The 26,216-nt window shown below is 41.0% G+C and overlaps 1 protein-coding gene across 4 annotated transcripts in view; it reads right to left on the minus strand.

Annotated features, from left to right (window-relative positions):
- Nucleotides 1-1,722: 1,722 nt before the first annotated feature.
- The window catches only part of LOC311502235 (pecanex-like protein 3), a 30,569-nt gene continuing 6,075 nt past the window's right edge, over nt 1,723-26,216 (minus strand). For 2 of the 4 annotated variants that reach the window (XM_084564363.1, XM_084564364.1), the window contains 28 exons: nt 24,622-24,751; nt 24,164-24,333; nt 22,019-22,076; nt 21,742-21,883; nt 21,452-21,609; nt 17,582-17,753; nt 16,804-16,836; nt 16,550-16,721; nt 16,347-16,457; nt 15,872-15,963; nt 15,658-15,767; nt 15,177-15,282; nt 14,992-15,084; nt 14,728-14,878; nt 14,125-14,263; nt 11,811-11,988; nt 11,261-11,628; nt 11,094-11,152; nt 10,781-10,996; nt 10,001-10,254; nt 9,569-9,799; nt 8,114-8,217; nt 6,501-6,648; nt 6,180-6,410; nt 5,759-6,033; nt 5,511-5,680; nt 4,833-5,239; nt 1,723-4,317 (listed from right to left, as the gene is read on the minus strand). In XM_084564363.1, coding sequence (XP_084420489.1) covers nt 4,165-4,317; nt 4,833-5,239; nt 5,511-5,680; nt 5,759-6,033; nt 6,180-6,410; nt 6,501-6,648; nt 8,114-8,217; nt 9,569-9,799; nt 10,001-10,254; nt 10,781-10,996; nt 11,094-11,152; nt 11,261-11,628; nt 11,811-11,988; nt 14,125-14,263; nt 14,728-14,878; nt 14,992-15,084; nt 15,177-15,282; nt 15,658-15,767; nt 15,872-15,963; nt 16,347-16,457; nt 16,550-16,721; nt 16,804-16,836; nt 17,582-17,753; nt 21,452-21,609; nt 21,742-21,883; nt 22,019-22,076; nt 24,164-24,333; nt 24,622-24,751 — 4,631 coding nt within the window. In that variant the 3' untranslated portion in view covers nt 1,723-4,164. The remainder of the gene's footprint in view (nt 4,318-4,832; nt 5,240-5,510; nt 5,681-5,758; nt 6,034-6,179; nt 6,411-6,500; nt 6,649-8,113; nt 8,218-9,568; nt 9,800-10,000; nt 10,255-10,780; nt 10,997-11,093; nt 11,153-11,260; nt 11,629-11,810; nt 11,989-14,124; nt 14,264-14,727; nt 14,879-14,991; nt 15,085-15,176; nt 15,283-15,657; nt 15,768-15,871; nt 15,964-16,346; nt 16,458-16,549; nt 16,722-16,803; nt 16,837-17,581; nt 17,754-21,451; nt 21,610-21,741; nt 21,884-22,018; nt 22,077-24,163; nt 24,334-24,621; nt 24,752-26,216) is intronic. The other 2 variants (XM_084564366.1, XM_084564365.1) reach the window with 2 other exon arrangements.

Genomic DNA, 26,216 nt, shown 5'->3' on the forward strand with positions numbered 1-26,216 from the left:
GGATCCGAGGGGCTGTCCATGGAGACACAGGCGGATCCTCGACCCAAATGAAGGCCCTTACTGATGCTGACTACAGCCCAGTAACCATAAGACGGCATCTGTGAGAGAAGGGCTTAAAGAACAAAAAAAGTCTTCAAAGGCCATGTTCCCTCCCACGTCACAAACCTGGCTCCTTGGACTTTGCAAGGGAACACCAAACATGGGACTTCGAAAGGTGGAAGAAACTTTTATACTCTGACTAGAAACAATTTACAGTCCCAATAGCTTCCAGTGTTCCCACAGGAGATGTTTTCTATGTGGCCCAGTGGAGGAGGTGTCATGATGATCTGGCTTCAGTGGAACAATGGAGCTTCAGGTTGTGCAGGGGGCGTCAAATGGCAGCTGGCTATGACAAGATGAGCAGGCATCCCTCTTGGCTGAGGACCCTCATCTGGACAGTTATGACTGGGTCTTTCACACTGCAGCTTACAATGCCCACCTAACGAGGACTTCTTCCAGGAGAACATCATCACTACGTGTTCCCCTGGTCTAAATCCCATTGAGAATGTTTGGGGTTGGATGTCAAGGGAAGTTTACAAAAAAACGGATGTCAGTTCCGGATGCCCTTTATGAAGACATCCTCACCACATGGAGCAACATTCCCACCAGCCTCCTGGAAACACTCGCATCGAGCATGCCTAAACAAACTTTTGAAGTGGTCAACAAAAACAGTGGGGTTTCTCACTATTGAGTCCTTTTTTTTTGGCATTTTTAATTCTGTTTTGGGGGTTTTTGGGCTATGGTCCTAAATTTCTGACTTTCTGGTCCTAGATTCCTGATAAATGGCCTGTTTGAGTTTATATGCCGTTGTTAATGTCTTTTTCTCCTTTTTGTTTTTGCATTCTGAAGCACTACTTACAACTTGGTTATGATCCACCAGCACGAAAAGCGTGTCCCCAGTCTTAAGATTTTGTTCAGGAGTGTAATTTAGTGGACGAGATGGAGGAGCTGGGTTGGAGCAAGGGGTGGCTCTGACCAACAACCCAAATACAGCTCCTCAATCCAACCAGACACGGCATAAAACACATCTGTTTGAAGTCTCGTATCTCCTTAAGGACCAATGGCACATTATTCAGAAGAAGCTAACTTTGCGAAACAGCGGTATTGAACTTTAAGTCAGTTCCCCATTGGCTTGGCTTTTTAGACCGGGTGGCTACATTTTAAGTACCGTCTACACCGTAAAATCACTCATCTTAACAACAAACCTAACAAGGTTTTCGAGGTGAGAACACCCATCCGGTTTGACTCTGTGGTCTTAAAACATTTGCACATTTAGTGTAAATAAAAATAGGAAGCTGATACTGTAAATGTGTTGGAAAACCGTTCAGCAGGCACATTAGCATTTATTAAATCCAATATAAGGTTAATTTTTACCCTATTTTAGTTTAAGTTCCAGTGTGTTCACTAGATTTTTTTTTATTTTGTGTAGTGTTATTTTGTCTGTTCTAGATTGAATGCCAACTACTTGCCAATTATGACTAGTTTTTCGCCTTGTTTATCTGATCCACAGCACACCACTAAATAATTGAACGAGTGTGGACACCACCTATGGTATTGCTACATAGTATGAAGATTTAAAATAAGTCAATATTATAACAAAGTTCCAGGATCCCTGGACAGCATCTGTAACCAGCAGCAAAAAGAAAACAGAGAATTCAATCACTCTCTGCAGTTGCAAACAAAGACACAAAAACCTTTAATTTAAATAGGAAGGAAAAAAATCACATAAAAACTGTACAGAACATTTAACATTGACTTAAAGTTTTTAAATAAAAGACCCCTCCCTCCCAAAATAACTAACAACCAAAATGATAACAAAGTGGGGTGGTGTATGATACAGGTTGTGCAAAAGAAATAGTAACCAATTCTTCCCAGACTGCACATTTCAATGTGATGAGTGCCTCTCTCCACTCAGCTCCCCCCTTTGATGTGTAAACACAAGCATCCCTCCCCTAAACCTCAGCATAGTGTATTTGATTTAAAAGAACCCAAAATTCAATAATAAAATAGATTTATATTTTAAATATACATTTATATACCAAACATGCTGTACATAATTTCAGAGATTAAGAAATCCCTTCTTTTTATTTGACACCCTGGTCTGTCGATTAACTTGTGCTTTCTTGACTCCCAGCTAAAAAAGGAAAAAGAAAGAGCATAACTCCCTGTTGCTTTGGATACAAAAAAATGAATGAGGCGAAAAGAAAAACAGAAAACAGCATTGATCAGAAAGTTTCTGTTTTTCCTGAGTTGTGGGAGTTACCGGCTTGTTTTTTAGAGGGACACTGACACTGGGGTGGGGGTTAACAAAGGTGTGGCTTTGACAGCATGCACAGCATATTCTAACCCAGAGAGAATAAAAGGGGGCCTTTCTTCAAAACCACTGTGACCCACGACCATACAATTGTGACACTTTCAAGCCCCCTTTTAGCTTTCTTTTTCCAGAAGAAGTAGCTTTCTTTACCATTATAGACCCTGAGAGCGCTGGCCGCTTCAAGTTTCCTACAAGGGAACACTACTTCAAGCAAACGGCAAGGAATCCTTCGAATCCTTTCACTATGGGAAAGAAACCAACTTAAAGTGACTTCTCGGGAAAATTTCCAGTTATTTAACATTCTTAACAAAAACGACAGTCACCAGTGAGATAGCACAAATGTGATCACACCACACAAACTGAGGGGAGGAAGTACAGCTGACAGAAGGCAGAATTCCAATTAAACATATCAGCACACCATATTATAGACAAACCCTGTTAAAGATATCTGTAAGACAATATTAATCAAATAAATATTCCACCTTTGCTTTCAGTATTTATTCAGCTTTGTTTTCCAACTAAAACGCTGGATTAATCTGTTGTGGAGACAGCAGTAGTAGTAGTAGTGGGTATATTAGTTGTAGCAGGAGATGCAGAAGCAGTAGTATAATAACGTGAGGGGCCGTACTGCAGGCAAAGAAATCGCAGCTCCCAACACAATGAAGCCCAGGTCCCTGCTATTTGGAGAGCCATAGATCTGATCAGAGAGGGCGTCATTGATCGGTTATCCAAAGCAAACAAACTCAGTGCATCTTGAACACTGAGGGACTCTTCAAGTAAAACAAAGAAAGGACATTCCAAAAAAGGCTTTAAATATCTAACACTCCCAGCTTGTAGATTTGTGATCAACACAATTTTCACAGATTGGAATCAGCCTCCACACAATCCTGATCAATGGGAGCCAGCTCTATCTAGAGTCATCCCAAATCTCCACGCTGCTAGCGAGTCCTAAATACACTGTAAACTAGCAGTAAAAGCACCACATGTCGGCTGGGATGGAAGGGAGTTTGTTGTTCCCTTGCTCCAAGACAGACCTGATAAGTGTTGATGTAGCCAGGCACCTCTGGAGAAAACAGACCAGAAGACAGGGATGACATTTTTGTGTTTCTCTTTTTGAATATGTGTATTTATGCAGGGGGAGAAGAAGTGGAGACTCCTGAAATATGTTCTGTTAAATATCATTTGCAGGTCCAGTGAGCATGGTAAAATTGGGAACAAGACAAAACAAGGCGTATCATGGTTTCCACATATCCTTCACTTGCGCATACAGCAACACACTGATCCATTTATTTTTTTTTGATTAGTTATGCAAGAGAAAAACTGCTGATGCAGATGTCAAGTGAGATACAGTCATAGATGACCCTCTTTTCTGCCGTATAGAAAAATAAACAATCCTCAAGCAAAAATATCCCTTATCATTGCACTGGCCTTTGTGGCCTGTCACTACTGTTACAACCAAAAAGTTGTCCATAGAGACACTGAGTGCCTTTATCAGAAAAAAAAGAGTATATCAACAGGCCTCGTAAATCATGATGAAAGCTGACTTTGGAATAATTCATTTCATGTTCTGACGTGCATCAGCTAAGCATGCTATCAGATGTTTGCTCCTTTGGCTGAGAAGGAGAGGGGTGATGCGAGTATACCAGCATCCATCGAGTATTGCAGAGGGCCGTTAGATAATTTCTTTATGGTGTTTGCACTGAGTTAGTTGATGGAATGGGTCCCGAAGGCTGGAATGAGTCCGGTCTGCGTGGGCCAGGCCCGGTCCACATTTGACCATGGTGTGCTTTCTCTGGGTCACAAGTGCAGACTCAGCGCAGGTGCTCAATTAAAGGCAGCTCTGTGGTTTCCTCTCTGGGGTTGGCGTGGTCCCCCAAAGTCAGAAGGGTTGGATCCAGCGTCTGAGTGGCTCCCAGGGGATCTTGTGTCAGACTGGTTTCTTGTATGGGTGCAGGAGGAGCAGGCTGTAAGATACGGATTACAACACAATCACCACTGCAACCCAAAAAACTAGAGAGTCTGATTTGAGCATATGTTGCCAGTTTGTCTCCACTGATCAAACAGGCAAAGAAAAACCCACCTGCTGTTGTTTATCAACAGTCAACAAAACACAATGATGTAAAATGGTGCACAATGTTCTGCAGCAAACAGCTGAGCAATTTGGATCATAATCGGAGGGAGCACTACGGACTTATGGCAAACTTTCTGTTTGTTTTTCTGAACTGTAACAATATTTAAACTGCTCACTCAAGTGCTAGATTAATACACCTGTTTAAATTTTTCTAGCTGAGTCACAAGCAAAGGAATCGCTGTAAATAAAGCATGAAATATGAGTTCAATATTTCAGAGGCTGTATTTCTATTATGAAAAAGAGGCGAATTATTTTCTACCAGATGATATTTTTGGGATTTTTCTTGATCCGGGGTAAAAAAAAAAAAAAGGGAAGCTATAAGAAATGAGACACAAACCACCTGCTTACCTGTGGGCGTATGGTCTGTACTGTTCCTCCTTCCCCCTCCACTGCAGCTGGTCCATTAAAGCCCTTCATGCCCGAAAAGCTCCACTTGCTAAAGTGGCTCTCATAGTGTAGCCCGCTGTTCTGGCTGAGGCCAGGTCGCTGGCCAGCTCTGTGGCCAGAGTTCTCCAGGAGACTAGCTGGGCAGAAGCGCTCTGGGCCTGGCAGAGGTGGAGGAGCCACAGAGCTGCTGAAGGAGAGCTGGGAACTAGACAGCTGCTGACCCAGGAGGCCCTGGATGGAGGACGTACGCTGTAGGGATGAGAGCAGCCCTGCCTCCATCCTGCTGTCTGATTGGCTAAGCAGAGTTAAAGGGAGAGGTTGAGGGTGGTAAGGCCAGTTCTGGGTTGGACCTATAGGGTTGTCTGTGCCTGAAATGCAAGAAAAGACACATCATTTATGTTTTGTAAACATAATAAATTATCTTAATGACAAATACTCTACTTGCAATATAAGTTTTTTTGACAATAAAGCAGTGTATATGTCAAGAACATCTTAACTTTTTAACTTTTGACTTTTGAACAGTACCATTCACATGCAGTAAAAGAGATTTTAAACAGAGACAGGGGTTATGAGTTCCTGTTTACGTATGACCAGATTTATGGTGGTAAATAACCATCTCCATGACAAATAAGGTTTTACCCATAGAGGGCTGGACAGTTGTGATGTGTGGCTGAGGAAGGCCAGAGGCTGGTGTACTCTGGCCAGTGTGAACAGCTGGGTTAGTAGAGATGGAGGTGGAGCCGCCTCCACAGTCTGAGTCCTCAATGTTTCCTCCGCTGTTACAGCCAGCACCGCACCCTTTCTGTAACCTGCACATACATGTCCTTTAGGTTAGATTATTGTAAACAACGTGTGCACATCTACTGCATTAAGTTAGGAGTATGTACCTGTCCCAGCTGCTGATGAGCCAGGTGTAAATATTTTGTGGGCTGACCGGTCCTCCCCAAACTGAACGGAGCTGGCTGTGTCCCCCTGCATATGAAGTGGTGAGGGGGGACACGTAAATGGGGTAGCCAATGGGCTGGTCGCAGGAGGAGTTTATCATATTTCTTAGGGCCTGTTTGGCGTTTTGAATACTTCCACGCTCTGGGTTACGGTTGCGCAGGAAAACCAGCTCCTGCTGCTGGCCCGCCCACAGCCCACGAACACACTCTCTGTTCACCTGTACAGGGCAAAACAAAGACAAGTTAGAAGTGTAGTGCAGAGTTTTAGGGTGGAATAAAAAACATACTGGAGTAATACAACAGTAATCAATCAAGCCATGTCAGAGAATAACAAGGCATTTAGCAATAAAAAAAGAGCTCTGACCTTGATGACTCTGAAGCTGAGGAACCTCTTGTTGAGCATAATTATTTTGTACTCATCGCTACCATCATCCATAATGTGGCGAAGTGCCAGCAGTGAGGGCATGTTTGCTAGAATGGCACTGCGCCAAACGGGGTCACCCTCGTGCGATATCAGCATCTTTTCTTCATTGGCAGTGATGGCGTCATACAGAACCATGGGATCCTCATACTCATCTGGGGATGTAAAGTGGTCCTGGAAGAAACACAGATTACACACGTGTTATCACTTCAGTCACAAAAAGTCACTGCTGTTAGGGTTTCCTTCTTTAGCAAGAAATGCTACCTGATGCAGTTTGAGGGACATCCGCACTCCGGGTGCCACGACCCGATTCAGCAGGTCCATGTCTGCAAACACCCATTCATCTCGGGGAGATGTGATGCGGAAGTCTCCCTTGAAGAGTGCATGAAGACCATAGAGAAACGGCTCCAAGCTGTAAAGTATATAAACAACAAATAACTCCTCTAATAATGTTTTTCTACTATATACAGTGATGCTTAGAAACACAAAAATATCATATACTGCCTGGTCCAAAAAAAAAATCACCACCTGGATTTAACTAAACAAACAGGCACAAGCCTCCTATTGGATAATTACTGCACGGGTGATTATCTTTCAACTGGCAACAAGTTATTCAACTCCAACTGATGCAATGAGTAGCTTCTCATTTCTTAAACAACCATGTCGAAAGATACATCCCGTGTTAGTCTGTTTGAGAAGGGTCAATTCATTGGCATCCATCAAGCAGAGAAAACTGTGACTGTAAAGCGCTTTGAGTACCAATAGGTAGAAAAGCGCTATATAAAAGCAAGGCCATTTACCATTTACCAAACGTTTGGTGAAATCAAATCGAAGAAAAACAACAGTAGAACTCTGGGTTATGTTTATGTAATAGTGAAAGTAAGAGCATTTCCACACGTACAGTGTGAAGGGAACTCAAGGGATTTTTTAAGGCTGTGTAGCCTTAAGAAGACCACTAATCAGTGAGGCTAACTGAAAAAAAAGGCTTCAATTTGCTTGGGAGCATAAAGATTGGACTCTGGAGCAATGGAAGAAGGCCATGTGGTCTGATGAGTCCAGATTTACCCTGTTCCAGAGTGATGACATTCTATTCTATTCTATGGGGGCATCAGGGTAAGAAGCATGCACCCATCATGCCAAGTGCATGCTGTACAAGCCTGTGGGGGCAGTGCTATGATCTGGGGTTGCTGCAGTTGGTCAGATCTAGGTTCAGCAATATTATGTGCCCAAAGAATGAGGTCAGCTGACTACCCAAATATACTGAATGACCAGGTTATTCCATCAATGGATTTTTTGTTCCCCGATGACACGGGTATATTCCAAGATGACAATGCCAGGATTCATCAGGCTCCAATTGTGAAAGAGTGGTTCAGGGAGCATGAGACATAATTTTCACACATGGATTGGCCACCACAGAGTCCAGACTTTAACCCCATACAGAATCTTGTGCTGGAGAAGGCTTTGCGCAGTGGTCAGACTCTCCCATCATCAATACAAGGTCTAGGTGGAAAAACGAACACAACACTGGATGGAAATAAATCTTGTGACATTGCAGCAGTTTATCGAAAGAATGTCACAGCGAATGTGTGCTGTAATCAAAGCTAAAGGTGGTCCAACAAAATATTACAATGAATGAAAAATATTACTTTTTTTGTGGTGGCGACGTTTTTTTAAGCCAGACTTTACAGATCTGTATTTGCAAAAGTCACCTTTAGGATTACAAGTTCATTTAGTCCATCCAATCAAGGTAATGAGGCCCAGTTAGTTTTATGCAGAAGTGTAGAAAACTCTGATGGGTGCAAATATTTTCAAGAGGTACTGTATGTGTAGTATTAGCAGCAATGAATAGACATGGCACTATGGCCTGGTGGTCATACCTTGCAGACATGCTGTGGGAGGCTGTGCCCAGAGCTCTTCTTCCCAGGATACACAGGCCAAAACAGAGGTTGACAAGTGGAGAATCTCTTTCACAAGTTACCGGCTACAACACAATAATGGAATAAAAATAAATTGCACAATAATACACATTTAATTATTTCTCTGTGAAGTCCCTAAACCTGAACCTCCTCAGTTAACCTTTCCTTGATGTGTTCCATCTTTATTGATCCAAAACAATCAATTTCAAAGTTGCGGAGATTGAGAAGCAGCCGGAAATACTAAAGCGGAAACACGCTACTACCAAGTGGACCAATCATAGCTCTTGCAGTCTGTGTCGCGGTGAAGCATAGTAACATTTCTGGGGAGGTGCACGTCAAGCTACAGTGTTAGGGTCTGTGTAGGGTCTGGGCTGCCCAGGTGGCGGACTGTCAGGGCCAGCAAAGTCTTCTCTGCTGGCCTAAACTTTATCAGAATCACTGATTTACATTTTAATATTGAATATATTGAATAATATAAGAAGCTACAGTGCTTCTGGCAGTGTAACTTTGCATTAGAGCTTTTATTCAATCATATTTTAGCCATCATGTGGTGCCGAAGTCAAAGAAATCTGCCTGGGCCTTCACAATTAAATCTGCAGGCGGCTGAAGCTTGAAATATAGTATAATGACGCTGTTCCTTTAACCAATCACATTTCACGTTCGTATTCTTAGGCCTTCTCTGTGGCCTACGGTAGCATCAGCGTATTTTCGTCCTCTGATTGGAGGAGCAGAGCGCCGCTCCAATAAAGCGAAGCTAGCTGTTCATGTCCATCTGTTGCGAGCTGCACAAGCAAATCGTCCTTGTTAACGATTTGATAGCTATTTTTTGAACTCCCGATGTGGCGGAAGGAGGATAGGCTATTGATTTGGTTAGAGATCTTCTTAGAAAGACATTTTCACGGTGAACTTTGAAGGAAAAGCTGGATATTGTTAGGAAAGTCCGCCCAATCCTGGAGCTAGCTAGTCTCATTGATGCTTCTGCTGGATTTAACGTATGTGGCGCTGGTGCGCAGCTGTAGCACAGCTGAGGCTGCAGTGAGTGAGAGGAGACTTTATGAGTTGTTCTAAGTGAGTTTCTTGCTTTAGTAATGGCCGTTCATCTCATCTGTTGTTGATGGTTTCTATAGCAGTGGCGTCATAACGATCTATTAAGAGGTGTTTTGAATAGGTGGAAAATGCATGGCCCACCACTGAGGCTGACGAAGTAGCTACAGTGTCAAATTGACGCAGAAGCATTATTCTCACTTTTTTGTATTTGGTTTCAAAAGACTGAAACTCATTTAAATGTTTGTTTAGACAAATGAAGGCAAGACAGATTTAGTTATGGTTCAGTTAATGACTGCATGAGTAACTACAGAAAAAAAAGCCAACAAAAACAAAGACAACATGTGACATTTCAGAGTAAAGGGTTCCTACCATTTGACGCCTGCTGTTGCAATACTGAATCCAGTCCAAGTAAGTTATGCAGAATGAGGAGGGGGTGATGCCGGAGGCTCTGTGATCATAGTCTTCATCAATGTTCAAGTTGAAGGTCGGGTCGCTGTCTACATAGTTTGGTCCGAGACAAGGACGAAGAGCCTCCTGTATCGTCTCATTAGTCAGCCACTCATCCAGTTTAGAAGATCGACTCACGTAGTAGATGATGCTCTGTTGGATATAACGAACACATGACGGAAATTATATAGCCATCCAGCATTTAACATTAACAATTTCAGTTAATTCAAAACTATTGTATCTATATTGCGTCAATAACAATACAAAGTGTCTCAAGACGCTTAACACAGTAACTTGAATGCATAATGCAAGAATACATGGACCCAAATATTACTCCCTTGATCAGCGACGTACCTTGACATAGTATGTGATGAGAATTTTCCGAAGGTCAAAAACTTGCAACATAGAGGCCGCATTGTTGTCGCTGATGCTGTAGCCTTCCAGTACGTACTTGGTGGCAGCCACCTCCCAGGCCAGCCAGCGCTGTCCGAAGGCAGCATTAAACGACAACATGTGGGGCAGATGACCTGGTTCACAGCAGCAGCAGCCCTCGTCCTCCTCCACTCCTTCTGTGATTGCCTCTACCTCCCTCTGCTGACAGTAGGTACCTAGAACGGATGTGAAACGTGAGGACTTGCTGCTCAAGCAAACCGTTCCAACAAATATTGAATAACACATGAGGAGTAAATAAATACCATCATTTTAAATGCTTGAATGTACTAAATACAAGAACGATCAGTTTCTGTGTGCTGAAAAAATAATGTTAAGATAAGATAATCCTTTAATTTATCCCAAAGTGGAGAAATTTTAAACAGTGGGGAAATTTTTTATTTTATAATTTTAGCTCTGCTTTGTCAAGTGACAACATCTTTAGAGTACCACACATCTTATTTTAACCCTGAACAACCTTAAAATAAACCTACAACCACGCAACTGAATTCAAATTGAAATCTACTGTGAGGAATGACACAGGTATATTTATATCAGTTGTCAGAGGACACGTTTTACATGATTACTACTGCCTGAGCTACGGCACATGATCTCTAAAAATGAATGCAATTCTGTGAAGTCAATCGGCAACAAGACATAGCCAGCTCATTCTACAGGCTCCAATCATCATCATTATCCCCTGACCTCTGAACTCCAAACCCCTCAGCTGAAAGGTGACCAGGCCATTGCCGATCTCGATGATGTGCACCAGAGCGTTGAGGTAGTCAGATGCGAGGATGAAGCAGTCGCCCGTGCTGTAGTTTCCCCAGCGGCCGAGCAGTAAGTCTCCACACAGGCTGTGCTGCAGAGAGCGCGTTAGGTGCTCATAGAAAATTGAGTTCAAATTGTTGTCATCAGCTCCTTTGGGAGGAGAGCAGAGTGTCATCATGGTTACGAAATGAAAAATAAACAGGGTCAAATGTAGATGATTAGATGGTGAGAGGACGTTGAGGCATACCAGGGTTGCGGTCTAACTGAGTTGCAAGTCTGGTGTTTGAATGATCGACCCGCTTGGTGCTGCAAACATGACAAATTAGGATTAGACCTGAATACTTTCACTTTATATTTCAAATGTATGTGCTGTGGTTTCAAATTTAAGCAGGTCTTTTTTTTCTAACAACATACTTATAGTCTCGCTCCCAGAATTTAACAGGTCGGGTATATGAGGTGACAAAGACAGCGCTGCCTAGAACAGGATTGAGAGGAGTAGAAAAAATGGCAGAGAAGATGGCCTGGACAAATAGCACGGCAGAGTCTGAAGTAACCAGAGTTAAAGACTTGCTACACAGAAAATGACAATTTGTTAAATGTATTTCATATGAATCAAAATAAACTTCTATGTTATTCCCGTCACAAAATCCTGAAGAGTAATACTGAAGGATACGGGGCACAGCAAAGGGTTGAGCAAAGGCGTGAAAGGCTGAGCCCCAGGTGATCTGCCAGGGGGCGATGTAAGTCAAAACAAAGCGTAGCTTGTAGAGCAAGTCCCACATCTGAGGAATCACAGGACACATCACAATCAGAAAAACACCATCAAATACATGCGGACACAATTATGATCACACTAGAAAAACACAACAGCGATTAACCCACAGGTGTCATCTTTGGAGAATGATCTGTTTCTAAAGTATTATTTGTGATCACGATTCAGAAATAACATTGCGTGTGTTCTAACCTTGCTGAAGAGAATAGACATGAAGTAGTAGTCGATTAGGAAGGTCTCAGAGAAGTGTGGATAGTCAAAGTGGAAGAAGAGCGTGGTGAAGCACAGCGTGACGTACTGCTGTGACGGGGTACAGAAGGACAGACGTAGCAACTTCATGCCTGCCACTGAGATGAAGAGGGCTCGACTGCTGTAGGAATTGAGACAGAGAGACAATCAGTGATACATGCTGACATACATGGCTGAAACTGCAGAATAAGGAATTAAATTAGACCCCGAAACCCACATATTACACGCTTTACGCAGTGGGTTGATACCAGAATCTACAAATAAGGCCTGCATCATACAAAAGAGGCTCTCAAATCACTGTTAACTTTCTAATCTTCTATTTAACATATTTGTACCTTTATGTGCCATGTTTGTTCTTCCAAAAGCCCTTTATGTAGTCGATAATACTTTTTTACACCACAACACACCATGTGTCTTGCCATTTAAAGCCATTTAAAAACAGAGACATTTTTCCCCACAACAAAAAATATACCACTGTAACGCTTTGTTTTAATGTATACAAATACAATTAAATAACATAAGTAGGGATGCACCGAATACTCGGCCACCGAAAATTTTCGGAACCGGAACAGGAAGTTGTGATGACGCAAGCAAAAACCGCAGGCAGCACAGGCTTGTCTGGAATGGCCAACATGTCTGCGGTGGGGACTATTTCAATATATAAAGTATTATATAAATATTATATAAAGACCCACGGATAGCGATTTGCAAAACGTGTAATGCTGAAATTTCAAGAGGGGTGCATCTGCAAAGAATTTCTCCATGTCGGGTTTAATTTATCACCTGAAATCCAAACATCCAAGCAAGGAAGTTTCCCAGTGATGGTGCCTAGGCAAAGGGCAGGGGTGCCCAATACGATTGCGATCGACTGGTAGTTCGCGAAGGCAGTGCGGGTAGTTCGCGTGCCATTGGAAAAAATATGTTTTAGCTGTTAGTCTAATCATTTATCTGCTGCACCTCCACAACAAACAGCAAGACAAACGTTCATCTTTTTGTTTTGTTTTTTCACTTTTTATTGCGACATGCCCGTTCAGCGGCACACATCCACAGCCATGCAAAACTTCAGTTAAGACCGTGGTTCCCAAAGTGGGGGGCGCGCCCCCTAGGGGGGTCGCAGGGCGTGGATCGAATTAGAGGGTGACAATTTTTCGGGACTCCCGCGAGTCATGGTATTCCCACGGGAGTCAGGCGGTACAGGAGTCAAACCTGTTACACTGAACATATTAATCAGTAAAGTTTACTTTTATTTGTTCCAAAAAGGCTGAGGTTTGTATTAATTAATGTGTGAAAAAAACTACAATGGAGTCTGAAAACATTATTTTTTTTGGGGGGGGGAGGGCGTGAAGATTTTTTTATGTACGAAAGGGGGTCCCAGCAGAAAAAGTTTGGGAACCACTGAGTTAAGACTACCGTCTTTCTTAAAGGGACAGCGTTATTTTTCTAAAGGTGCAGTGCACCAATTTTTTTTAATAAAACTAAAGACAAATATGCTCAGTGTAACTGCACAGTGGATCGATGCTGATTACCAGCTGCAAAAGCTTCTGCTCCATTATTATTTAATGTACACATTGTTGGAGTCAAGTTAAACATTTTATTTTTAATTTTATTTTATATTGTGCATGGTTGGAATGTGCTAAATAAATATTTTCACAATTTTGTACTTGATTTATTCTTTGAAACATAAATATTAATTTGCATACCAACCAAAGCACTTCAATCCTATGTTGCCATCTAAGAGCTTAGCGATAGCAGTCATGTTCCGAGTACGACCAAGACGTGTCGGCAGCCCAATTATTTTTTTTCCCTACCATTTAAAGTCAATACTGTTCTGAAAAAGTATTTAAAGTTACTGAAAATTTAATGAAAATTAAATGCTATTGAATAAGTCATTATTATCGGGTAAAAATAGATTATGATGTGATTTTTATGACGCTGTCAGTCAAAATGACAGACAACGAAAAAGTCTAGCCCAACCTCTTCACACACCTGAAGGTTGTTCAACTTTTTTCATTTTATGTTCTATAGTTTCGACACACACTGCTGACAGGTCGTGTCTGCAAGGGGCAGAAATGAAGAATTTTTATTTTATTTTATTTAGCCTTTATTTATCCAGGTATGTCCCAGGTGATACCTGGATGAAATAACTGTTTTACTAGGGAGACCTGGCCAAGAGTTGAAGCAACACAATTTCAACAAGAACAACATAATTAAAAAATAAATAAAATAAGTGAAAAAAACAGAGAGAGAAAAGGCTTACTAGATGTCTTTATGGTTCTGGCCGACAGTTCGAGCTTCCGTCGTTAAGGAGTTGAGCACCACAGCTGGGTAGATAAAATATTTCTCCACACACTGAAGCCACGCATACAGCTTCTCAAACCACATCAACTGAGCGGCATCTGGGAAAAACAAGAAACAAGGGTTGATATCTGAAGTCCACACATCAATTGTGGAATGAATCTGGCAAAAAAAAAAAGTATACAATGGATGTTTTCATAAGTCAACTACTCAAGAAGACGTACGGTGCCAGGAAGGAAAAAATATAGGAGGAGGCAGCATATGTAGTGTGAATATTTCACACCTCCTGAGATAAAATTAGCTCTTTGGTAGCACTTTCAGTTCTTACATAGCTACTGGTGTTAATTTAATCTTCATCTATCAGTGATATTCAAAATATGCAGCTGTTTAATAGGTCATAAATAATTACACGACTCATTTCTGCACTCTATTCAGCTCCACAAGAGAGAATAGAGCACTTCAACTAGAGATATCCCAGTTTTTATTTTATTTATTCTATGCAGCTTTTTCACATGGTATGTTCCTATGTATGCAAGTGACGATAAAAGAGCAATGAGACACTCACCTCGGACCTCAAACTGACTGTACTCTTTGGAGCGGAGCACAGGGTGTGCCAGGCAGAACCATGGCAGCTGTTTGCGGAGCTGAGGCAGGAGATAGTGCGTGATGAAGCCTATAACTCCAGCCAGGATGTACAAGACAAAACTAAGAGCCGGCTGTGGGTCAAAAGCAAAAGAAAACTTAGTATTGAAAAAAAATCTGTGATTACTTAATGTTTTTATTAAAATTTTCGGAGAAACATTAGAACAGTATGACGGTTCCCACTTACTTGGAGAGCGATGAAAACAGTGCTGGCGCTGATGGCAAATGTAATCACAGCCATGAGGGGGCACATGACAAGGTCTGAATGAAGAATCTCCTTCTACAAAGAGACAGGGAGTTAGACATTAAAATTAATGACATCATGAAGTCAGAATCTGTCCAGCTTGGGTCAGAGCAGGCAGCGATCTTTACCACAGAGTTACGCAGCTTCTCAGGGAGAGGATCTCTGATCTCCACAGGGGGCTCTTCTGGTGTTCGATTCTCCAGCTCTGGGAATAATTTAGACTGAACCAGTGACCTGATGTAAGAAGCAAAAAACATACACAACTAATTGATAAAAAATACAGTAAAACTATATAAGAAGTATCTGTGGGCTTGTGTGGCAATAGCAGAATCTGTCATCTATCAGCATCTCTTACATTTTGGCAACATCGAAGTAGTTGCCCACATGGAATGGAAGAAACATACGCTTAAAGCGTAAAATAATGCATAAAGAGTTAATAAAGCGGAATGCCTAAAAAGGTTTGGTTATAAACACTCAAAGATAATGTCAACATAATCTTTATATAGTGGACTAAAAATAAACTGCATCTTTTCGTAGCTATATCACCATTGTAATTTGTGACTGTTAATCTAAGGCCAGTGTGGATAATGTAAAGCAGAAAATACTGACCACAGGATGGTAGGATCACTGCTTTGGCGGCTGAGGTGGTAGGATAAGGCCAATAGTAAGCCACAAAAAACAGAAAACAGTACTGGCACATGGGCATCCCCCCACGGTGCCTAATGAGGAAAAAAAACACATGTCAAACGAATTGCTTTCCACATCAATTCCTGCTCTGACTTCTCGGAATAGGAATAACTCTTAATGTCTCCGTTTCACTTACGTTTATAGCACCGAAGCAAAATCCATACAGCAGAGCAGCCACCAACACACTGCGTATGAGGCTGAACAGAGATGAGAGAGGACTGGTAGTGGCTAAGGAAAAAAAAAAAAAGACACAAATTTAAGGAACAATTATGCTGTCTTCAGAGAATATTTTCAGCCAGGCAGGGCAACTGGACCATTGTTATTTTATTATTATTTAGCACAGGACCCTCTGCTTTGGATCACTGTTTGTTTGCAATGCTGTTTCCAGAAATCTGTCTCTGGTGCCTTCTTCCTAACATTGTGAAAGATGGAAATCTGTGCCACGTCATAGCAAAATGTATGACTCTTTAATTTCCCTAGAAAGACCATCTTATCAGACAAAAACACTGTGTTGTCTGAATGCTACAATAACAAATGGGCGGTTTTAAAATAATCATGTGCCTTTTCTAAACTGCCCATCTGTAACGCTTACCGTGTAATCATATTCTTACCAGTTCCACCAAAAATATGCATGTCGATCTGCTCCAGCAGACACATCACAAAAGTATTGACCTGAGGTAGCAACCCAAACAGGAAAACGACTGGGAAACACAAGGCAAACACTGTTGGACACAAGAGAAAATGTGTGTGTTATCCAAGAGCCGGTGAACTCAACACCTACTACAAAAATAATTTAAAGACCATAAAAACGAACCAATGAGCATGTCCCTGACACAAAGCAGGAAGTGTGGGGAGAAGAAGGTGACGCCATAGAGGGAGAAGGGCTGTAGGCTTTCAGAGTGTCCAAGTAAGTCAAAGATCAAAATCATCATGCAGCACAAGCAGAAGTAGACTGGTCGACTGTACACGATGATCCAGTTATGACCCTGTTGAATTACAAAAATTCACAGATGTGTTTATATGAGTTCTGTTTAGATTTTACAATATGAAAATTAAACCACTACTCACATGCATGGGAGAGGCTGCGTCCGGTTGTACACTCTGAAACAAAGAGACAAGGAATTTAGACACACACATTTTGGTTATCAATAATAATAATAATAATAAAAAAAGAAGCACACAAAATTTTCAAACACATTTCTTGCCCCCAGTTGATTTTAGAATTGAGTAGAACTACAGCAAGGTGAGTTGTAGTTTGATTTCAAGCTTGAGGAGGGCCACAATATTTGACTGACTGCCAGATTGATTGATGGGGGACAAGTGGATGGATTTATGACGTGGCTGTAATTCTGGTCTTTCTGCAGTTTTAGCAGTTTTGCACTTAGATTTCCCACATGACTCTCATTGAAATGGCTGTCAACTACAGTTAAGTTGGATTTAACATTACTGGAGCCACATGAGTCTTGACAGTGGCCCGTGAGTTGATACAAAATAACATTTCCACAACTTCACAGCCGTCTTAAGTTTTTATTTTTTGCTCTCTTCCAATTTAAAGTAGAATCACACTGCCTCACTCGTTTTGTCAAAGTTTCTGAGGACGCAACCATTATTTTGGAAAACACATTAACACCGTCAATGGACAGAACCAAATTGTGTTAAGTTCAGGGTGAGCACCCATGTTGTGACTGATCTATCAAATCTTCACAACACACACACACAAGTTGTGTGTTTTGGTCATAAAGAGCAATTAAAACACGTAGCAAGTGCAGCCTCTGACTAGCTGGAGACATTTGTGACAGAAACAAACAATATAGATAAGGACGATTTTATTGATGAGGTAAGCTACCTTCAATAAGGAGTACTGGCAGCTGGCAATGACCAGGCAGAACTGGAAGACCCAGATGTCCCTGAAAAAGCCCTGAAGTAGCAGTTTGAACCCAAGAAATGCTACCAGACTGGCCAGCAGCACAGCACTGGCCAGCAGCACAGCAAACACGTTCTCCTCCACACGGCGGTTCCTGCAACACAAGGCAGATCAATCAATAGTTGAACAATAATTATTATTATTATTATTAAAACAATCAATTGCCTCATTTCCTTATATATAAATATTATATTTGATAAAGGTAATGAGCAAGAATAGGGCACAGGGCCATTGCAATAAAAGGACTCATCAGTGAAACAATGGTGGAGCACCATCATACTGGTGCCATTAAAGGAGTATTAAAATGCCTCATATTGGAGAAAATGTTATATTCATATGGATAACTATTATCATTATTATATAGTGTTCATTATCACCTCTTTTTGGTAGCGGTAAGTCATAGAGAGCTATGGGGTAAAATACTAAAAAAAATTAAAACACCTAGCAAGCATTACATGTACTCGATTGAACTTTTTTCCTTTTCTGTTACATTTTACACTGATAAGGCAAAACATTATGACCACTGAGAGGTGAAGTTAATAATACCGATTATCTCATCATCACGGAACCTGTTTGTGGGTGGGATATAATAGGCAGTAAGTGAACATTTTGTTGTCAGAGTTGATGTGTTAGAAGCAGAAAAGAAGTGTAGGAATTTGAGCAAGTTTGACAAGGGCCAAATTGTGATGGCTGGACAACTGGGTCAGAGCATCCCCAAAACTGCAGTTCTTGTGGGGTATTCCCGGTCTGCTGTGGTCAGTGGTCATCTCACAAAAGTAGGCCAAGGAAGGAACTGTGGTGAACCAGTGACAGGATGATGGACGGCCAAGGCTCATTGATGCACGGGGGGAGCGATGGCTGGCCCTTTGAAGTTTGATCCAACAGACGAGCTATTGTAGCTCAAATTGCTGAAGAAGTTAATGCTGGTTCTGATAGAAAGGTGTCAGAATACACAGTGTGTCAGCTCATCCTGACCCCTGTCCACTGCCATAACTGCCAACAATGGACATCTGAGCAGCAATGGAAGAGGTGGCCTGGTCTGATGAATCATGTTTTCTTTTACATCACATGGCTAGTGGGGTGCGTGTTCTTACCTGGCCACCAGAATGCACTATGGGAAAAAGGCAAGCCAGGGGAGGCAGTGCTTTGGGAAATGTTCTGCTGGGAAACCTTTGGTCCTGTCATCAATGTGGATGTTACTTTGACACACTTCACAAACCTAATCAATGTTGCAGACCATGTACACCCTTTCATGGAAACGGTATACCTTGATGGCTGTGGCCACTTTCAGCAGGATAATATGCCATGCCACAAAGCAAAAATGCTTCAGGAATAGTTTGAGGAGCACAACAACAAATTTGAGGTGTTGACTTGGCCTCCAAATTGCCTAGCTCTCAATCCAATCGAGCATCTGTGGGATGTGCTGGACAAACAAGTCTAATCTATGGAGGCCCCACCCCGCCCCGCAATTTAGAGGACTTAAAGGATCTGCTGCTAATATCTTGGTGCCAGACACCACAGCACACCTTGCAGGGTCTCGTGGAGTCCAAGCCAGCAAAAGGGGGACCAACAAAATATTAGGATTAATGTTATGCCTGATTGGTGTATGTATTTACTTGAAATTATTAGCCTGGCCAATGTGTTGAATCCACATTAGGAGAAAATAGAGATTACGTCTGCATGCAATTGAACAGTCCTACAAGCAAATCAAAGCCACTTTGTTGTAAATGAATTCAACCCCACAGCACTCAGATGAAGAGTAGGACTACATCTCTGTTACTGATCTGTTCTTCAAAACATTAAGCCCATCAAAATGATATGATTGGCTCAGCAGATCTTTGTCAGAGCATACTCAGTGTGACGCCATACCAACTTTTTGCTGCAAAAAAAAAAAAATGTGGAGAGGGGAAGGTGGGATGCCTTCTGGGCTATCAATGGGCCATTCCACCAAATTGGGTGCCATTTTGGTAGCCAGGAAATGACATGTATAAATGAGTATTATAATTAAAGAATGCGTTTTCTAATTAAGCAAAGTGTCCTGCACATTTATCTGATAGCAAATTTAAGAAATAGAATGAAAGGGTAGATAAAACATTACAGAATACCACGAAATATAATGATTAAAATTATTTTATATATATATATATAAGTTGAAATACACATTTTAGTCATGTCCCTGGGTTTTTACTCAGTCTTGTTTCCATAACACACTATCTCATCTGAATAATTTGGAACATTACACAAGTCACATGCTCAACAGGAAGTTATCAGGTGGATCTTCTGAAGGACATGGGAGGATTTGATATTTTAACTGTGACTGACACTGTTAATTTTTTTATTTTAAAAATACATTTGTCGGTAAATCACTAGAATGTGCTCAGTGTCCTTGTGCTATTAGCATAGATGTTATATGGCTATAACATTCTTATTTGCTAACAGAACTTTACCAGGAGGTAGAGTCCTGAAGTTATTTGCAAATAGTGTGGCGTCATCCTGAATACAAGTAAAGCACATGCTGAGGTCCACTGCATGCACAAAATCGGGGTTAACGGGTTTTCTGGCGAGAGCACTAAGACATACTTTTCTTCCATCTTTGACAATATTTTGTGTGTCATTCCAGCCTTGGGGCCATTGACAAGTCGCTAAAAAAGACGTCTGGGCCAAACTAGAAAAAGCAGGTTAGTACACTGTGTACGCTGTTCAGTGCAGTGAGGAATGTACAGACTTATACATTGGGGAAACCAAACAACCCATCCATAAACGCATGTACCAAGACAGGAGAGCCAGCTCTTCAGGAAACGATTCAGCGGTCCACCTACACCTGAAGGACAAAGGACACTCCTTTGAAGACAACAACGTCCAAATCTTAGCCAGAGAAGACCGATGGTTTGAAAGAGGAGTAAAGGAAGCCATCTATGTCAGACTGGAAAAACCTTCACTAAACAGAGGAGGTGGACTGAGATTTAATTTGCCATCTATTTACAATACAGTTTTAACTTCTGTCCCCAAGAAGTTTCAACCTCATTCACACCTTGACACTGGAGCCTCTGACGGACAAGAGTCGTTAGAGAACCATTCATAGGGAAGAGGACAGGGGCAAAAACAGTACCCAATCGTTAATGGAAATTAGCTGCACCGGTTTCTGGTTGTTAACATAACAAGCAAGTTTCAGGAGGAGTTCCTATTTAAACCTCAGACTTCCCACCAGTCCCCTAGAATTGAAGAAGCTACTCGGATGAGTGGTGAAACGTCTTCTCAAAAAACTCTACAAGTCCAGTTGCTTTTTGGATACACATGAGTTTTGGTAACAGGACTGAGAAAAATGCAACCATCTTTGGCTTAGAGACCTTTTAAAAAATTAAATAAAGTCGCTTGAGATTGACCAACACATATTGTGAATAGTTTAATATGTGTGTTACTAGAAAAAAAGTGGCACACATATTTAACTATTCAAAAAAAGATAACACATTAAGTTTAAATTGGAAGGGACAAGCAACAAGCAAATGGCACCCATTCGGGGGAATGGCCCGGATGCATTTCATTTCACTTAGTAGTTTTTGCAAACTTACTTTTATATGTAGCAATTTCGTTTTTCAACACAGCAACAGGAATTGGCCAACATAAATGAATTTCTACTTTTGTAACTGTCTCTTTTAAAGCCACACTTTGGTTAATCCTGTTTTGTCCTTTTCTGTCTGTGTTGAAATATTAAATAATTAGGGTAATCCCTCGGTTATCATATTATGTGAACTGTGAATATAACATTGCGTCTGTTCCAACTATCTGCCTTACCTGTCCAATAAGGCCAGAAGAGCCAATCGATCATATCGAACCCTCAGCCACTTTCCAGGTAGCACCCAAAAGCGATAGTACTGCTTGGGTTTGGCTCTCTCCTCAATCATTAGCGTATTCTCCTGGGACTCTTGTAGGGATTCATGGTCCAGATCAAACTAAAGAAGAATTGAAAAATTAGTGACGAATTCAGAAGGAAAGTCTGTGACTGTCTATAGAAAGAGAGAGTCTTATTTCCACCAAGTTCTACCTGGAACAATCTGTCACATCAAATGTCAAAGACTGCTAACCTCAGGCATTTCCAGAGGCACCCTGCGCACCTGCATCCCCTGTAAAACCACTGGTCTGGGCTGGAGTATGGACAAGACTGGTGCCCCTTCTTGGACCTCTGTGGAGGTGAAACTTGAGGACTGGGACTGTCTCTCCCTTTCCCTGGAAATGTGAAATTTGATGGTCTTGATTGTAAGAGTTGATAACTTTTATTTTTTTAACAGCAGCAAATAACATAGCAAATGAACTCTTGTAGCCTTTAAAAGAAAAAGCAGAAGATGAAAAATCAGAACTTACTGCACTGGGTCCTCATAACCGCCTCCAGCAGGTCCAAATGTGTAGGACCTCTTCACTCCTGTTACACAACAGAGGGAAAACTGAAATGGAATTCTTATTTAGACTTAAGGACTCTAACCTGACAGTTATCTACACCTTACTGCACCTTTGCACCTTACTGGGTAAATCCAAGCTGCAACCATACATTACACTGTTGTACATAGACTCATTTCTATTTATTCACTATATTTGTATATATCCAGAATGTTTACTATGTAACTGTTTCACTGCCAAATTCCTTCACATTTCATCTATTTAGGTTTTTTATTCTTATGTGAGTGAGAGAGAGAAACGTTTTTAAATTTTTTCTGTATGTCGTGAACATATTGAGAAATTGACAATAAAGAAATCTTGAATCTCACAACAGGGAATAGTCTGCAAACAAAGCAGAGGAATTAATAGATGGTATATTTGCGGGTCTATCCTTTCTCTACTTAAGTTTGTTTTTATTGCATAAATTCTTCACATAGCAGAACAATCAACACACACACACACACACACACACACAGAAGGAAGAGGCAATCTTGATGGAACAACAAAAAAAGCAAACAATTTAGGACTGGTACAGCCTGTGCGCAGGCAGTGAATGTCAAGAGTTTTACTTTGAAATTTGTATAATTTTTGGTATCTACAGTTTGAAGTTGTTGTCTTTTTTTTAATCTGCATATTGTGAGGCTTTTGATGATTTGTGCCCTTGATGTATCCATTCCAAGTAAAACCTTTCTTGCATTCAACATCCGAAATGGATTGATCATCCGGTTTCAGTCCCATTTTTATATACTGTCATTGTCAAGTAAGATAAGAAATCACATGTATTTGTTTTGGGGTTTTTTTTGTCAAGAATTACATCAAAATACTGATACCATTCTGATGTATGTGCATTAAATATAAAGATCCAGGAGACAGCTAATCTCATTAAATAATATGTAGGCAAGTGACAGAATTTTGGTAACGGATACTCTTTGGTCTCTGTTTGCAGTCCAAGTAGTACTGACCTACCATGTTTGCAGGGAACATTTACCTGCATGCAAACGTAGCCTGCTCAGAGTGCAAAAGTGGCAGTGCGCTCTGTCGTACCCTGTCAGCAAGCGAGCTAATGTGTCGCTTTTGTGAAGCAACCATCTTAAATAAAGCTGATGAACCGGTTTTAAACTGCTCCATTCTCGTCTTAAGTTGCTGAAGTTACCAGCATATGGATATCCCAGATATCCATTATTTGTTATCCAGATATTTGGTAGCTACTCCACAAAAAACAAAACCAAACCATCAGATGATAACCGATTGTTTCCCAGACTGATAGATGGTCAGATTATTTTAGCATAAAGAATGGAAATGGGGGTAGACCACTAGTTTGACTCTGTCCACGGCAGTCTTTGACGGGTTGCATAGCAACCAAAAAGAAACAAAAGACACATGTGGTCTCTATTTTGTCATTTTACTCTCAACTTGAAATCTAATATTGACATTTAGCCACTGGCTCACCACCAGTGTTGGGCACGTTACATTTAAAAAGTAATTAGTTATAGTTATTAGTTACTTCTCCCAAAAAGTAACTGAGTTAGTAACTGAATTACTCCACTATAAAAGTAACTAGTTACCAGGGAAAGTAACTATTGCGTTACTTTTAAACAAAAAAAATGTTTAAATATGTCTAAGAATTAGAATATTTTTTCTGAGCATAATGTACACTTGCACGTTCTTGCCTTTTACCTCAATGAGGTTAAAGCAGTGCCTATACTTCCACCTTGAAAACAGCAACTTTACCTCTGAATGCTCCGAACTCGCCATTGCTGTAGGCTATCTCTGATCGCTTGTGTGATACTGCTATGCGCACCCGCCCAACTAAACACTGCCCTGCCGCTGATTGGCTTACCATGAAATCTTACCCTACCTTAGCGATTCCGAATCATCCTCACTTATGCGGCTACCCCCCCACCTTCGCAGCTCTTGTGGCTGGCTGACAGCGCAAGTAACGCACCACATTTAACTGTTGGTAATGGTAACGGCGTTGTAACGGAGGAAATAGTAATTAGTTAGATTACTTATTACAAAAAAAACGTTAGTAAAGCCGTTTATTTTAATGCCGTTATTGCCATCACTGCTCACCACTCTCATCAAAGAAATAGTGCACTGCCCCCTCTGATGTGTCATCGAAGGTGGAGGCCTCATGGATGCCACTGCGGGGCAGTAGAAGTGAAGAAGCAAACTGTAAGGCCGAGGGAAGTGTACGGGTGCGCGAATGAGAGGAGGTACGAGCCCGCTGGAGGTCCTGGAGACTATAGGGGAAAAAGGCAGAGAGAGGGTACACAATAAGACCAAAAAAATGTAAATGTAGTGTAGACTGGCTTTAAAATGTAATTTTAACTGCATTACATATGAAGACTGGGATATTCAATGTATGGTTATTTTGATTAATTAGTGTTCTACTAATTTCTGCAAATGTGGCAGAATTTTAAATTAGGTCACAATTTTCTTACATTCACCAGACTGTAAACTAGTTAAGAGCTTCACTTACATAAAGAAAAAAACCTAAGCCCCAATTCATGTCTGCTTTGTTGACTAACCTGGGAGGGGAACCCATGGTTGATGGCGGTGGTGTAGGGTTACTTCCAGCATTGTGTCTGCGGCGTATGGCTTGGGTCCTCTTTACACTGCTGATTGATTCGTGTTTGCCCCCATCCTCTGGAGCCAGGGCTAGAGAACGGTTATCAGTAACAACAATGCAATGGATTACAGTGTCGGTATAGATATATACGAGTCTCCCTTTGCATCAAAAACTGATATCAATAACTAACATTAGCCCATTACTTTTTTATTATTATTTTGTTTTTTAATTTAATTGACAAAGCAGGAACCAAAATATTGAGAAATTTAATTTATGAGACATTGGTCGCAATTATACCACAAAAAAGCTCTAAATTGGCCTGAAAAAAGCTCAATTATTTAATCAAACTCTTTCTTCCAAGCAAGATTTTTCCAAGCATTGCAACCCCATTAAGTGCATGTTTGAAGGAACATGGTTTAATCTTGTTTCAGTCAGCTACTGGATGCAGTCACTTGTACGATTTTGAACAGGCTTAGTTATGTAGCAATTTCATACTTCATTCCTACAGCTACAACGTTACCTTCAAAAGCTGCCTGTTTATTTCAGAACTCAATTATGTGTTTTATATTGACCGACTTCTTAGAAACAGAATCAATAAATATAGTATTTTATCAAGAAAAATTGGTGCACTGCGCCTTTAGAAAAATAGCACTGTCTCTTTAAGAAAGACGGTAGTCTTGAGTTGTTGAAGTTGTGCGTGGCTGTGGATGTCAGCCGCTGAACTGAGGGTATGTTGCAAATATAAAGTAAAAATAAATAAAGATGCAGGTTTGTCTTGCTGTTTGTTTTGGAGCTGCAACGGATAAATGTTTTAGACTAACATCTAAAAAAATCTTTTCAACGGCAAGCGATCTACCCGCATTACCTTCGTGATCTACCGATGAGCACCCTTGCTCTAGAAAGTGCCAAATGGCGCTCCTGTAGCATACTCTTTATGTTGAAAATTTCATCAGTGTTTCAACAACACTTGAAGGACGTACAACTAAAAAAATGCTAACTTAATTGACTACATTTAGAGGGACAAAAGTATACTGCTCTGTGAAAGCACTGTTGCAACAAAGCTTACAACCCAGCCCTAGTCTACAGGAATGCAACACCCACATTCTGCCAAAGACAGCACAGCTCTTAGGGTTGTTAACATTTCAGTTGTAGATACCATTGAGACGTTAATATGACCTCAATGACTACAAGCAGCCTATAATTAAAAGGAAATGGCTTGCTGTTGGGTCTTTCTAGCATCCATTACATCATGCTTGTCCCAGTGCTACAGTAAAGGCATCTTAGCGTCTGCGTTGCCAGCACATTATAAAAATACGATTAATATTCAAAGTAGCAGAACATCTCTCTTCTTCCTCATCTTGAAACCTCCTTCCCACTTAATTTGTGGTTTGTGGGCTGAGTAAAAAACATGGATGTTAGCACTGCTTTGAGATAAGTAAATGACCAAGATTAAACTTAGAAAGACAGTGACTATAACTCACGCTTTCAGATAACTAAATAAGTTCAGAGTCAAGGTCTGAGTCACGCAGCAAATTTCATATGGGATGATTATGT

The sequence above is a fragment of the Chelon labrosus genome (genome assembly GCF_963514085.1).
Source record: "Chelon labrosus genome assembly, chromosome: 17".
NCBI classification, from domain to species: domain Eukaryota; kingdom Metazoa; phylum Chordata; class Actinopteri; order Mugiliformes; family Mugilidae; genus Chelon; species Chelon labrosus.